This window comes from Spea bombifrons, chromosome 1 (assembly GCF_027358695.1).
Source record: "Spea bombifrons isolate aSpeBom1 chromosome 1, aSpeBom1.2.pri, whole genome shotgun sequence".
NCBI classification, from domain to species: Eukaryota; Metazoa; Chordata; class Amphibia; order Anura; family Pelobatidae; genus Spea; species Spea bombifrons.
The window spans coordinates 110,701,288-110,712,678 of NC_071087.1; the positions used below are offsets into that span (position 1 = coordinate 110,701,288).

At 40.1% G+C, this 11,391-nt stretch overlaps 1 protein-coding gene across 1 annotated transcript; it reads right to left on the reverse strand.

The window, feature by feature from the left end:
• Nucleotides 1-6,661: 6,661 nt before the first annotated feature.
• Nucleotides 6,662-7,492, reverse strand: LOC128474606 (olfactory receptor 10A7-like). The gene has a single exon (XM_053456974.1). The coding sequence runs from the start codon at nt 7,490-7,492 to the stop codon at nt 6,662-6,664; it is 831 nt and encodes a 276-aa protein (XP_053312949.1).
• Between the last annotated feature and the right edge of the window lie 3,899 nt (nt 7,493-11,391).

Genomic DNA, 11,391 nt, shown 5'->3' on the forward strand with positions numbered 1-11,391 from the left:
ATTGTGTAACTAACTGTCTTGCATCTGTCTCTACCTGGATGTCTGCATGTTTCTTGAAACTTAATCTCTCCAAATCCCAATTTCCCTCCAATGCCAAGATTCCCTCATCAGTTTCCCTTAATGTTAATGGTGCTATCGTCTCCCCGTTTCCTCATGCTTGTTGTCTTGGTGTCACCTTTTACTCTGACCTCTCGTTCACCCCCATTCAGTCTGTCTCTAAAACCTGCCGTCTACATCTCCCACCTTGATTATTGTAACTCTGTTTTAGCTGGTCTCCCTCCTCTACAATCCACCATGAACGCTGCTGCCAGACTTATCTTCCTTTCCCATCGCTTCTATCACCTCTACCCTCTGTCAGTCTCTTCACTGGCTGCCTGTGCGCTTCAGGATTCCTTTAAACATCCTGACTCTTACTTTCAAAGCCCTTCACAGTGGTTCCCATACCTACCATCACTCATCTCTAAATGCACTCCTAGTCGCTCATCTAATGATCTCCTTCCATCCTCTGATATCTTGCTTTCATACACACTTACAAGATTTCTCAAGGGCAGCCCCTATCCTCTGGAATGCCCTCCCTGGCCTATCCTTCTTTCCCCTTGCCTTCGGTCCTTCAAAAAAACCCTCAAGACCCACTTCTTTAAGGATACTTACAACATTGCACAAGAATGTAAGTTCCTGTGGGAACAGGGCCCTTCATTCCACTTGTATCTGTATGTCAATTGCTGTATTGTACTTGTCGTTATCTGTAAAATTTTCATCTTGTACAGCGCTGCGGAATCTGTCGGCGTTTTATAAAGTATAATAATAATAATAATAACGCCCTCCATATTCCTTTAGCTCACCTTTCCTAGTCCCTCTCCTGCAATACTTACAGTAGTGTGGCTGGTCCATCCCTAACAATAGCCCTTTTACCTATTGTGTAATACACCCTAACTCCTTCTAGATTGTAAACTTGTTTGGGCAGGGCCCACCCCACCTGTTTCTGTAAGTCAAACTGTTATTTTATATACTACATGTTATGTCCTGTCTATCTTTTGTACAGCGCTACAGAATTTGATGGCGTTATATAAAACAATAAATATTAGCACACTCATACAGAGACACACATTAACACACCCATGCAGGCATGTACAATTATGCACTCAATGCTAGCATACAGGCTAACACACACAGACACTTACACAGTCACACACATTAGCACAGATACACACATTGACCACACTAACATACCCCCACACACACACTCACACAGACACTTACACTAACATACCCAGATGCACAAACACACTAACATACCCAAACACACACTTCCACCTACACACACAAACAGTTACACATACTAACATACTCAGACACACACACTAACAAACACACAAACTAACACACCCAGTCACCACACTAACATAGCATGCAACATAAAACAAAACACTTAATAAATTATGTGAAATCACTGTGTGATGCACAGTATATTGGAAGTGACAATCACTTAAAATGAATACATAAAATAGTGAATGAAGCCCACGGGGGCCAGAATGGACTAGAGTTGGCCCTGACAGAGTGCTGAGCAGGGCTAGGCTAAGCCATGAATTGTGGGGAAGAGTTCTTGGTAGGAGGAGATTTAAGTTTGGTGATCACAGGGGAAACAATCCATATTATTTAACCTTACCTGGTGTTGTTTGTCCCACCCTTCCTACCCTTATGTGGTTGAGTTTGTGGAGTGATGTTGCTGCATTAGTCACAGTCGTGGGCGGTAGCTTGCCAGGTATCCAAGGGGTTAATGTGGTGGTATGATCATTGGTGGTCATAACCGGTGGGAGGTTCCTTGCAAGGAGTGGTGCTCGGAACCTCAGGTCCGGGTTGGGGCATCCTGGTATGTCCCCTTCCAAAATTGGTGTGTGGTATGGTATCTGGATAACTTGGCAAGCTAGGTTGGTTTTGGTTACATTATTGTCTCTGTTAACGCATCTATGTTTACTATTTCAGGTTTTACGGGACAATGACTGTTAAATAAAACAGCTCTGGCCTTTTCAAACCCATATTGTGGGTATTTAATTGAGTAACTGAGCTGAAGCTACATCTGCCATAACTTTGAACACTTCTTCTCTCAAGATCCGGAGGAACATGTGCATGACAAGATACTGGTATTGAACTTTGAAGTGCAGTTTTGTTTTTTCACAACCATATACATTGGTGGATTAAAGTTTTGCTTTACCTTGGAAAACAGAGACCAAGCCAAGTTCACAGATGTGAGAGGAAGTATACAGTAGAGCCCTGCGCGGGACTGCTTTTTTAATCCCGCTCTTGCCCGCTCCTGCTGTTTTTAATCCCGCTCCCGCAATGTGGGTGTTCCGCTCCTGCCCGCTCCCGCCACATTTGTGGCCAATCCTGCCCGCTCCCGCAACCTGCCTCCTTACCTGATTTCCCACGAAGTCCCGCAAGGCTGCCCTCGAGTTGTTCCCTCACTGCATCTCTTTTCTTGCTCCGCCCAGGAACAAGGCGGAGTCACAGGAAGTGACGTCACATCACGTGACTCCGTTTTGTTCCTGGGCAGAGCAAGAGAGGAGACACTGTAATGGAGCAGTGAGAAGGCAGCCTTGCGGGACTGCGCAGGATTACCGGGACCAGCAGGTACAGTGCCTGATTGCTCGCTCCCGCCTGCAGCCCCAGCAAGACCGCCCGCGCCCGCAAGTTTTTTGCTGATGTCTGGTGGGGGCAGCGGGAGGAGGCCGTTTATGAAATTAAAGAGACCGCCGTGCACGCACCACGCCGCCCAACGGCCGTGCCTCAGCACTTCGTCCCACTTCTTAAAAGGGATGGGGCGAAGAGCTGAGGCATGGCCATTGGGCAGCGCGGTGCGTGCACGACGGCCTTTTTAATTTCATTAGACGCCGGCGGCCGGAAGAGGCTTTCAATCCCGTTCGCAGCTGCTCAGCAGCTGTTTTGAATGTTGGTCTGCGAACGGGATTGAAAGGATCCTCCAGCCGCCGGTATCCCGGTGGGCCAGCCCGGCCCAGGCCTCACCCTTCCTCTGCCCCTGCAAAGCGGGACGGGGGAGAGGATAGGTGGGACGGAGGGACAGAGACCCAAAATCGGGACTGTCCCACCTAAATCGGGACAGTTGGGGGCATGCAATGTACCATTGTTTTCGAAGACCAAATAGTTTCTAAGCTTTACTCGTGAAATATAGCTTTACTCGTGTCATTGTGGAATAGCAGAACAGTCACATTTAAAGCTTAGGGTGGATTTAAGAACATCAAATTGTTTTACAAATCACAATTTAGTCTTGTTAAAAACATAAGCAGAAAGCCAATATCACTAAATGTGTACCTCTTGGAAAATAAGCCATACACGCCCTATCCCATGTAATCCAGGTTAGGAATTCAGTCCCTAAAAGCTGTAAAAACTCTGCATAGGGTGTCAGGTCATTATCAGTTGGATGACTAGCACCTACCATAGAAATTCCCTGTCCTGCATCCCTTGCATCGCATTATCCACTTATTGTCTTGATATCTGAGAAACAAATTATAGGGAATTAATAAAATAATCATGTACAGTTTACCATGCCATACACACACATGGTCACTTTAGCAACCTTTAGCAACATTTGAAAGCACACTAAGAAACATGAACACATATAATTAAAACTTAAATTACACATGTTTTAAAATGTAAAAAAATACATGAAAGTGTACTCACTTCAATTTAACTGCCGTCTCTTAGAAGTTGTTATTCTCCCCACCAGCAGTCATAACGTTGGGTATTTGGCCGTAGTTCTCCTGTTTATGCACCTGGCATGTTCTTGCCTTGGATTCAAATAGTAGCATTATTTTTTACAGGCAAACCCAATATTGGTCTTCCGACCGATGGGTTTTACCCTGGTCTCTTGGCCTTGCCCTTACCTTTGTAAGCTTCCCTCTTCTGCCATTTCCCTACACTTTCCTCCCTGCTGACCTGCTCCCTACCCCTGCCCTGTTAATCCCTCTCTTCCCATGACTCATCTCTGGCATGGACGCCTTAGCTGTTTTGCATAAGCGTTTCATGGCCTCCCTAGACCCCACTCTCTCTTGTGTTTTCTAGATAACTAAAAATCCCCTCTGACCCTTAATACTGGTTCTAGCTAATAGTTGGTTGGTTGGTTATTGTGAGAATTAAATATATGAGGAGTCCGGTTTGCAGGAAGAAGCACCAAAGAAGGTTCTAGGAGCACTGTATATATGATCCTATATATGAACGTTCCCGGGCTGGATGACATCACCGGGAGCGGGCACAGTCAACCAGCTCCCGGCAGCAGAGAAAAAAGGGGCAGGGATCGCACGCGGGGGCCAGTTTCAGCGAGGACGCGGCGGAGGACCAACCCGCGGGTATTTTGGTGAGTGGCTGTAGGTCGGTTGCTGACAGTTATATATATATCAGTTTTGATATTATGACATGTTTGCAAGTCAACTAAGACCTTGCTTAAACATTTAAAATGTAAACATTCAAATATTTTTAACAGTAGATGAGAGCAAGTATCAAGCACTTTTATTACTACTTACCTAATCAATGAAGCTGTATGAAGTCATAATCAGTTTAGTTATGATAAAATCTGTGAAGACAAGTATATATAAGATATGTGCAGATGACGAGAGAAGATACAGTATTAAGGATTGAAGATTGAAAATAGCATAGAGAAGAGAGGAGAAAAGGGAGAAGATGAAGAAGATGTGGAAGCAGAAGCAGACAGTAGGGAATTTAGAGTGTGTGAGAGAGAGAGAGTGAATGAGTATGAGAGAGTGAGAATGTGAGAGGGTGTGAGTGAATGTGGACCCACAAATTTTGTCTGATTCGTAAGGGGTCTGGCCTTATTGACAGGGCATCAGAATGGGGGGGGTGAGGGGGCCATGGTCCCCCTACATCATGCTGTGCCCCCCCCCGTGTGCCCCCCAATTGAAGCACCGTCTTTTTTTTGTGCAGCCGTGATAGATGCGGAGGAGAGTGAGAGGCGACAATCGGTCGCTCAGGAATAAGTTTTCAGCTACCGTTCGGAGCCTCTCACTCTCCTCCGCGAGGCCTCTGTCTTGGTCGTGGTGCTGGCATTTCATGCTGAGCATGAGTATATGAAGTCATATTCCAGCACTTAGCAGTGAAGCAGAGCACACCGCAGTGAATGAGGGGACAAAGGGACTCTTGGGATGATTACGGTGCAGTCAGAAGGAGGGAAGACTGTACTGACTCACAGTCTTCCCCTGATCTGCAGTCAGTGTGGCAAATATTTTCTTTTTGGTGTGGTAGCGGAGGGAGTGATTGCATGCTAGGGAGCATGGAGCGGGGCCCAGGGAAATGCTTGGGTAGTGTCAAATTTTTTCACTATAAAATATATTGGCAACAGGGGCTAATATTTAAATATACAGTATCTCAAAAGAGTGAGTACACCCTCACATTTTTGTAAATTTTTTATTATATCTTTTCATGTGACAACACTGAAGAAATGACACTCTGCTACAATGTAAAGTAATGAGTGTACAGCCTGTATAACAGTGTAAATCAATACACTGCCATTAATGTCTAAACCTTGGCAACAAAAGTGAGTACGCCCCTAAGTGGAAATGTCCAAATTGGGCCCAATTAGCCACTTTCCCCGGTGCCATGTGACTCATTAGTGTTACAAGGTCTCAGGTGTGAATGGGGGGAAGGTGTGTTAAATTTGGTGTGCCCCACCTATATATGAAAGCTGGAGATGCCACTGGATGCCCCTTAGGACATATCTAAACATCTTGATTTTTTGGCAGCAGCAGGGACATCTCTGCTGCATGGGAGATCATCAGGCAGCCTGGACTCTCCCCTGTTAGCAGAAGGCAGCAAAGTTTTACATCATCCAAAAAATTTTTTAGGGAGGCTCCATCTGCAAGACAGATCCCCAAAATGATCTCTATCCACATTGCATTAGAAAAAGACTAAAAACAAGAATAATAAATATATATATATATATATTATTTAATAAACAATTAATAATATTCGTTAGCCCCATTGCTACAAATAAATATATAAAAAAGTAACCCCCCCCCAATCCTATATAAAAAATACAAGATATGGTAATATGTGAAGGAAGAATCGGCCCTCTAGAAAATCTTCTATTCTATTTTAGTATAGTTTTTTTTTACATATCAGACACTAATACGGTAATTATTACATTTTTCATATTTATATCATTTTAAAAGAGGCATTACTTATAATTTATATTTTGTGTTGGTACATTAAATATGGAAAAAATGAATAGTGGTTTTAACAAGCTTATTGTTAAAGATTAGAAAATAAATCCCATCCTTAAAAAAAACCCAGTCCCGAAGAGTTTCTGTCTTTAGTTTAATTTATAAAAGCAGAATATCATTTTTGTTTTATATTAGTCTTTGTGCGAATGAAAGGCTGTAAGTTAGTCTCTCAGCAATGAGATGAAGTTTGATTGATCAGTAATAAGCACTTTCAATTAGACTAAACAAAACACACACAAGAAAGAATTAGAGTTCAGTTTATAGTAGCCTAATAAAGTGAAAACATACAGAAATATACATGATATTGAATTGTTTGTTTCCTACTTGATTTTTATGAGTTTCCTGATAGATTTTTTAATTTTAGTATTCCTTAAACTATATATTAGGGGATTGAGCATAGGAATGAAAACAATCTATAAAAGTGACCACATTTTCCCCCCATAAGTATCAGTTGATTTAGTTCTTAGATATGTTAAAGTTGCTGATCCATAGAACAAGCTGACTGATGTTAGGTGAGATCCACATGTAGAAAATGCCTTTTTCCTGCCAACTGCAGAAGGTATTTTTAGCACAGTAACAATAATATGAATGTATGATACTAAAATAAGCAAGAAGGGTAAGGGTATGACCAATGAACTGTATATCAAAATGGCAATTTCATTTGCAAAAGTATCAGCGCAAGCTAACCTCACCACAGGTAGTATATCGCAGAAGAAATGGTCAATTATGCCTGACTTACAGTAGGGGAGGCTGAAAACATAGGAAATTTGACCCAGTGATAGAAGCATCCCAGCGAGCCATGATCCCACTAAAAGATCAATACACTTTTTGTTTGTAATTATAGTTGTATAACGAAGAGAATGGCAGATGGCCACATATCTGTCATAGGCCATAAATGCAAGAGTGAAACATTCTGTGGTACCAAGAAAACAGAAGAAATAGAGTTGAGCAGCACATCCTATAAAAGAAATAGCTCTGTTTTTGCTTAAAATGTCTTTGAGTATTCGTGGGACGGTCACTGATATATAGACAATCTCGGTAAGAGACAAGCTTCTGAGAAAGAGATACATGGGAGACTGAAGCTGAAGCTCTAAGGTCACTGTGGCAATGATCATCATGTTGCCGATTAATGTGATAGTATAGATTAGCAAAAATATTCCAAAAAGTCCTGATTGAAAGTTCAGATCATCAGAAAATCCCTGGAGAATGAATTCTATGATTTGGGTGTCATTTATTTTGGCCATGGGTTTTAATCTACCATAGAAAAGAAAATCATGTAACAAATTAATAGGATCGTTTGCCCATAAATTAAAATGATGTTTTTTTTTTTTACCATACTCCAAGCACAAAAGGTTTTTTCTTTTGTACATACAGAGCTAAATACTGTAATGCAAATAATCCAAATCTATCAGTTTATCAGGGAAGAAATATTCTGCCAGCTACAGATAGAGTAACCTGGTGTTATGAAGAAACAGAGGTAGGTATTAATAATCCAGGACCGAGAAGGGAAGCTTCATTGTTAATATATCAGTATGGATAGCAGATTACAGAAAACAAAGTAACAGCAGTGATTTTCTTAATCGGATGAATATTTACAACTACCATTTAGGTTCTGAAAGCCAGAACATAGTAAGCATGCTTGGAGGACTCAAATAACACATTTGGTTTGTTCTAACTGTGCTAATGTGTTTAAACAGTATATTTGTAATTTTAGGCTACAGGTATATGAACATATTTTATGGACGTATTGTAATAAATGATTTAGACTACTTGACTGTATACCACCTTCCGCTATTATGTCCTCACAGGATCTTTAAAAGCACAGGATAATTTAAAATGCATCACAAATAAATGTTGTTTCATAAAATATTCAAAATCTTATCTGCCTTCTGACTTTAGTAATGATTAAATTGAAAAAAAAAATGCTAGCAACAAAAAGGTAGTTTTTACTTATACTTATTATGTCTTAATGTACTTTTCCTCATCTGTTTTTAAGTTATCAATTTGGGATAAATGTTATCAAGTGACACACCACTGGAAACAAGGAAATGATGCGTATACTAAGCCAAGTACTATCATAAGATAGCTAAGAAAGATTAGGACGTTTTATGCAAGAAATGTAACGATTAGATTTTATAGCAACAAATGTTGCCTTTTCAATGCACAAGTCATTAATAACGTAGCATGTTCCATAAACATAAACACACCATGGCAAGTAACAACTAAAAATAGATTTAATATTGCTTGACATATATTAAATGTGATAGATTATCTGTGGTAGCTTGTAAATGTAAAATAATAAACAGTTGTAAACTCATGCTAATCTGACAAGACAGCAGTCAACACTTTACAGTTTTTTAATCGATCACAAATATATGATTTTCGAAATATGGTCTTCTTTTATAGGGTCAGCAGGCTGTTCTTAACAATCATATTTTAACTAACCTTGAGTTGAATAGACTCAAGAATACCTTGAGAATAAGGTCTCAATAACACTTAGAACATTTCAATTTATCTTCTGTATATCTGTGTTCTTCTATGTTCTTCTGTGAACTTCTGTGTTCCGGTGAAATGCCTTTTATGCACATGGCCATTCCTTGAGGGCCTAGGGCTGAGGGACTCTCTCATGTGCTGCTTAGAACTTTTTCTACTATTTCTTGTTTTTCAATACCCATAGATGTTATGTTTACTGTCTGATATAAGTTAAGTTCTTAAGTTAAGTTGATTTTTTTAAATGTGATATTCATAGAGTGTATCAGTATCATGTAGTATCCATTAACATTTATATCCAAGTTAAAGTTGGGTGATTTTGCTAACATTGGGATGCAAAATAATGATTTTTGTTAAGACAGGAGGCGAATATTATGCATTATGTTTCTTTACTACTCCCATAGCAGCAAATAAAAATGTACACAGCATTGAGATAGTTCTACATTCTAAACAGTTTTATAATGTTCAATGGACCAATAGCATGATAACAGAATATATTTTAAAAAATCCTCTTTCTTCTGCTGTACAAAGGTAAAAAAATTATGGAAAACTGAATATAACGATCAATAAGATGCAGAAACTGGAAAGGACAACACATGGAAGAAGTGATGATCCTTAACCACTTTTCTTCAGATATAATGAACTTTTGACCTAAGAAAAAACATAGAAGAAAGAAAAAAATGGGGATTAGTAAATATCATAGGGAGGGATAATATTTGAATCCTGCCTTTACTAAAATCATTATTTTAGTAAAGGCAGGAGGCTTCATATTATGCAAGTTTAAAGCACATATCAAAGATATAGAAGCATGAGGAACATGTTTCAAATAAAACTCTTTAAAAGTAGATTCTCTAAACCAGTCCACTGCTCTAAGAATATCCTCAAGTCCAACTCCCGAAGTGAATGCCTTAGAGGTCATAGCTCCTCTAACACAGCGAGCTTTAAAATGTGACAAATCAATACCTTCCAATTCCATAACCCATCTAATCCACCTTGCAAGAGAAATGGACAAGAAGTTTAGGAGTGAGTGGCTTGAAGCAGCACTGATGTCTTATGTAGATAATGTTGTATACGTCGAACTACACACAAATTGGGATGGTTAGGAAAACTTGGATTAAAAAAAAGAAAGGTAAAATGTAACACCAAGAGGATCAAAAGATTTATTGTGATATGTCTGGGAAAGTCTACACTTGATTCCAGGAGAGTTGGGTACCATGACTGTGCTTGCCAAAACAGAGTCAGGAGAACTATTGTTACCTTCTGACCATTGAAATTCTTAGAATCATTGAGTGTGACAGAATGACCTGTCATACAAGGCCCCAAGGTAGTCAGAGATGGCTTCAGCCTGGCTGCCAAACAAATATTGCACAGGCAGGAACTCCATTGTGTAAACTAATCACATTAACAGGATTGCTGCCAGGGGGGGATTCAGTAGCTAAAGGGGGTTAAAGGTTGGGTTGTCTACACGTACCTGTTTATCAATGTTAATTTATGTTAATGAAGTTCTGTGGATATATGAGTCTATGTTTTACAATAATAAACTGTCCATTCCTGCTGTACTCAGTTCAAGGTCGTTGTGTCTACTTATTGGGTACACATAGCAGGGTTCCAAGGTGCGCATGCTGGCTGGTGCTGGAAGTTATTCCGGGGACAACAGGAGGATACTGGGTGATCTCTGGGAGTTACTACAGCTCTCTTGGTGAACCCGTTACATGGAGAATGGTGGGAAGGCAGAAAAAATTGAAGAAAAACGTCCACTGCAAAGGTCTGAAGAATTTGAGTAACTGGGTGTTTAGATGGGTTGCAAAAAGATCCATATGGAATGGTCCCCAAATCAAAGAAATTTGATGGAAAATTGATGTGTGAATTTTGCAGTCACTGGAATCCCTCAAGTATCTGGAGTTCCAATCTGCAATTGTATTTGAGAGGCCAGGTATGTATTCCGCCTGGATTGTAATTGCTGGATCCAAACAAAAATGTCAGAAAACTTTTGCTTAATCGGCTAAAGGTTTTGATTTTGTTCCTCTTACCCGGTTTATGTATTGAACTACTGATTCATTCTCCATCTTCAGCAAGATACAACAATTAACCCTGTCTTTGACAAAAAAACTTTAGTGCAAATGATCCTGCTGGTAGTTCAAGACAGTTGATGTAAAGATCCATTTCTTGAGAAGACCATTTGCAGTCCATAGTTTAAGTACCACATCTTGCTGCGCCCCAACCTATCCAACTGCCATTTCAGTCTATAATCAGGTCTGGAAGGGAACCAAAGATTGCCCTGCCAGTCTAGGCTTCCACATTTTTGAGCCACCAAAGGAGTTCTTCCTTTGCTCCAAAGGACAGGGGGACTAGATCTGTTTATTGGAGACCGTTCCTCAAATAGATTTTGCAGTGGTATCAGACATGACGGATATGGCCTACTAAAAATCCTTAGAAATAGATTAAGATACTGTATTTTCCATTTAGGCTTTAAATTGCAATTCAGAAAACATTGGGAGAGATATGACAAGCATCCATGTATGTGGAATTTGATCTAGGAGAATCCATCTAATTGGATAATGTAAATATAATATAATTAATGTAAATGTAATAAATAATAATTTCAGAATAAATTCAATGTAATTCAATGTAAGTGATAAGTCTAACCTGAAAG